Raw genomic sequence first — 4,579 nt, forward strand, 5'->3', positions numbered from 1 at the left:
ACAGTGCCTACTCTAATGACAGGATTTTAAATTTTTTTTTTGGGGGGGGGCGAGGGGTACCTATTTTGTATTTTATTTAGAGACAGAGTCTACTGAGTTGCTTATGCCTCACCATTGCTGAGGCTGGCTTTGAACTCACCCATCCTCCTGCCTCAGCCTCCTGAGCCACTGAGATTACAGGCATGCGCCATGACAGTATTTTTTTAACTTAGGTAAAATAATAAATTAAAAACTCCCAACAGCAAGAATCTTGCATTGATGATGAGACAAATTTTTTGGATAAACTGGGTCCTATGACTGCCTATTTCTGTGTTGCCTTTCCCAGAGGCCCATTACCAGAATGGTCCCAACTAAGTCAGGTGCGATGCGTGGTGCTGCCAGAAGCCCTCGCTGTGGAACTCTGCGCCTGTGGAAGAGAAGGGGTGTGTGACGCATTCCCTGTTGCCTAGGCCCGCGTTCTGATTCAGACCCAGCGCCCCCTCACTGGACCTGGTCCTGAGTGCGCCTGGCCTCAGTTTCCCCACTTCCAGAAAGGAGGAGCCATGCTGTCCGGTTTCTGTTTCCTCTCCAGGCTCATCAGCCCTTCGCTACTGTCCCTGCGTAGCGCACGCTGTAACATCGTGATTCCACAGCTCTGGGCCGCAAGGCGCTCCTGGGGTCCCCAATCAGTGACCCCCCGACTCCTGCTGGCCACAGTGGCCTCCTCCTGGGACCCCTCTGGGCCTTCTCTGGTACGCCAGAACTTTCACCGTGACTGCGAGGCTGCAGTAAACCGACAGATCAACCTTGAGCTCTATGCGTCCTATGTGTACTTGTCCATGGCCTATTACTTCTCCAGGGACGACGTGGCCTTGTATAACTTCTCCAGGTATTTTCTTCACCAGTCTCGGGAAGAGAGAGATCATGCAGAGAAGCTGATGAGGTTTCAGAACCAGCGAGGAGGCCAGATCTACCTAAAGGACATCAAGAAGCCAGAAAAGGACAACTGGGAAAGTGGGCTGCATGCTCTGCAGAGTGCTCTAGTGTTGGAAAAGAATGTGAACGACTCATTGCTGGAATTGCACACCCTGGCCTCAGACAAAAGTGACCCCCATTTATGTGACTTTCTGGAAACCCACTACCTGCATGAGCAGGTGAAGTCCATCAAAGAACTAGCTGACCATGTACACAACTTGATTAAGATGGGGTCCCAGGATGCTGGCCTAGCAGAGTACCTTTTTGACAAACATACCCTTGGAAATGAAAAACAGAACTAAACCACAGGCTGCCTTTCCCACAGCCCAGTGTACACAAGACCTAGAGTCAGCTGTCTCCTGCTTTCTTGCCTTTAAAATCGCCTCCATCTTTACATGCTTCTCCAGTTATACTGTTGCTCCAATAAAATGATTTGTAGAGAAAATACTTAGCCCATGTTAACAATGGCTTTCTGCCAGCATCAAGATACTAATCTTTTCACAGCCTGAAAGATAGCCCAGGAGAATAGGTGTGAAAAGGCCTGCAAAGAAAAGTACTGAAAGTGGGTGCGAACTATTGTTTTCCAGTTGCCAACTATTCTTCCTAACAATGAATCTACCCTAAAATTCCATGATTTTCAACTCAACAAGTGCCTAATATTTTCAGGATCTTATGCAGAAAGCTAAAGCAGGAAAATACATAAGATAAATGTACAAGTAACTAAAAGACAAAGTTTCATATATATATATATATATATATATATATATATATATATATATAGTGTGTGTGTATGTGTATGTGTGTGTGTATGTGTGTGTATATATATAAAATTCTATGACAATGGTGTTTTTTTCCAAGGAATAGTAGTTTCTAGAAATGATTTTTTTTGAAAAAAAAAAGATTTTATAATCAAATAAATTTGGGATAAACTACATCCAGCACCAATCAGGCTGGCCTTGGAAAGTCAGACTGTGTATTAGCATTCTAAGGGCTCTGAGAAGTCTTGCAATTAAAAACAAATGAAAATCTTTGAATTATCATTAATTATTAGCTTGGTGTTTCCTAACCATATGCAATCTCAGTTATTTTTTTTCCTTTTAAAAAATAATGATAATACAACAAAGCAGTTCTGTTCCATCTACTAGTTTGTCATAGAGCCTCATTTTTAACATCTCCTAAATAGTGAAAACAATACATAAAACACCTTTCTGTTATCTTTAGAATGAAGGGCAAAGAGCACCGGAGTGGAAAATGTAAAGAAAGGATCCAGAATGAGGGAAACATCCTGCCCAGCAGATATTTTCTTTAGAGAGGTGAGGGGAAGGAAATGAATGGGAGAATGTTTGGTGAATGGGCATTAGGCCAGACTATAGCACAAAGCAGTCATTTTTTTTTTTTTTTTTTTTTTGGCAAGAAAGGTTGTGAACACAGTGTGTAGGTAATAAGAGAGTCTGGCCTTAATTTGGTTAACAGAGGCAATGTCTTAAGTACTCCTAACAGAAGAATGCTGTGCTAAAACTTGAGCAATCAGAAGCTTAATCTTGTTGTATAGTGTAATAATCTGAAATGACATGAATGTCTACAATTATTTGGGGTCATCTAAGAAACAGATGCCAAGATGAGATTAAGCACATATTATTTTAGAGAAAATTAAAAGCCCTCTGAGAGAAAATGGGAAATGAGCTGAGAGAAGAAAAGAAAAGCCTTTCGACTTCATGCAAGGCTGGTCCCCAGGGAAGGAAGAAAGGAAAGTTGTGCATAGTACTATGGAAAGTTATGCAAGTCTGTCAAAGGAGACCTCCAGCCAAAGTCACTAGTCAGATGAATCCCAAGTCTCCCAGTAATGGGCCTGCCTGGATAAGTTTTCAATATTCAGTTATTAACTGGGAGGAATCCATAGTCAGTAAGGACTTGGAGTAAACTAACTAATGAATATTAGGCTAGACACAGTGGCGCACACGAGTAATCCCACTGACTTGGGAGACTGAGACAGGAGGATCACAAGTTTGAGTTCAGCCTCAGCTATTTAGTGAGACACTCAGCAACTTCCTAAGACCCTGTCTCAAAATAAAAAAAAAAATAAAAAATGGGGATGTAACTCAGTGGTAAAGCACTGCTGGATTTAATTTCAGAGCACAGCAATTGGGGACATTGGCATCCCTAAAGTCCAGGATCTGAACAATACATGCACATGACCATGTAAGTTCAACAAAATGGTTTAGATTAAAACACCATACATGAAACAACACTGAGCTGTTGTTAAATATGATTTTTGTCAAACACTATTAGGTGAGCAGAAATTCACAATATGTTATTTTAAAAGCAAGCAATATTATAAAATGGTCATATTTTATATTTATATGTAAAATTATGTATATAAAATCACAAAGAAATTATATAGCATGTATTTAAAATGGTTGAACATATATATATATACACACATATATCAATAAATTTAGCTAGGTAATCTTTATATAGTGAAATTGTGGTTTTTTTTTTTTTTAAATTATTTGTCTTTTTAACAAGCAGCTATAATTATCATAATTAGAAAAGAAAAGCAAAATACAGGGTGGAGAAACAAGCTATAAGCCTGAACTCTGGTGGAAATAATGGAACTCAAACAGATGCTGGTGAGAATTCATAGGTAGAATCATTAAAATTTTGTGATTGATCAAATGAAGAGAGTTACAGAAATGAAGTATGGGAAGAAAATCAGCGAGTAACAACCCGGTGTTACTAGAGAACAGGGGATTTAAGAATAAATAGGGATCTCAGCAGGAAGACTAAGTGGAAGAGGGGGAGTCATAATGATTTGGGGTTGATTTTGTTGATCAGTCTCATTTTACATTCAATCCTTAAGTGGGCCTATTTTGCTGCACAGGAATCCTATTACATTGCTTTAGAAATTTTCCTCTTCAATTTTTCTAGATGAGTGTTTTTCAAACAGCACATTGCAACCCATTAGTGTGTCATGAAATTGTTTAGTGAGTCACTATCCACCTTCTGTGAATAAAACATAATTGAAGTGCTTTGAAAGAAAGTGAAGTTAGGGTCTTAACTACTGAAACTTGTTTTGTGTGTGTGTGTGTGTGTGTGTGTGTGTGTGTGTGTTCTCATGCATTTACTTCCCAGATCATGATATTTCTTATTCTGTGTTGCTGTCAAAAATGTTCAATACCTGCTCTCTGAGGTAATTGTTTCCCAGTCTTTTCTCTCCTCAAACCTCCAAATCTCCTGTCACTCTCACTCTCAAATGTCACTTGATAAGCTTCTTACTTCTTGAAAAATTAGAAGTAATTGCAGGAGAATTTTACATTTTTCCCACACTGAATTAATCATGTACTTAGATCCATATTCACATATTATGCTGCTTGTTCTGGTGCAGTAGTTGAAACAGATATATAGCCTCCTAAAACCAACCTCCGGCGATGTCCTGATCAACTTCTCCCATACTCAAGAACACAAGGCACCTACCATAATTCTCTCTCTCGAATCAATTTTTCCTTCTTTATTGGTTGATTCCCATGAGAATGTGCAAGCATTGTGTTATTGCTACTTTTTAAAGAAAAAATAACATTAATGTTGGGTTCACATTACTTGCAGCAAATACCAAGTTACCACCAAC

General features: G+C 39.4%; 1 protein-coding gene across 1 annotated transcript; it reads left to right on the forward strand.

Moving 5' to 3' along the window:
* The first annotated feature begins 542 nt into the window (after positions 1–542).
* Ftmt (ferritin mitochondrial) lies at positions 543–1,256 on the forward strand. Its single transcript, XM_076856232.1, has one exon. It carries the CDS (start codon positions 543–545, stop codon positions 1,254–1,256), a length of 714 nt encoding a protein of 237 aa, XP_076712347.1.
* The last annotated feature ends 3,323 nt before the right edge of the window (positions 1,257–4,579 follow it).

This window comes from Callospermophilus lateralis, chromosome 5, assembly GCF_048772815.1.
Source record: "Callospermophilus lateralis isolate mCalLat2 chromosome 5, mCalLat2.hap1, whole genome shotgun sequence".
Taxonomy (NCBI): domain Eukaryota; kingdom Metazoa; phylum Chordata; class Mammalia; order Rodentia; family Sciuridae; genus Callospermophilus; species Callospermophilus lateralis.

Coding starts and splice junctions, on each gene's coding strand:
- Ftmt (XM_076856232.1), top strand. CDS start 543: ATGCTGTCCGGTTTCTGTTTCCTCTCCAGGCTCATCAGCCCTTCGCTA.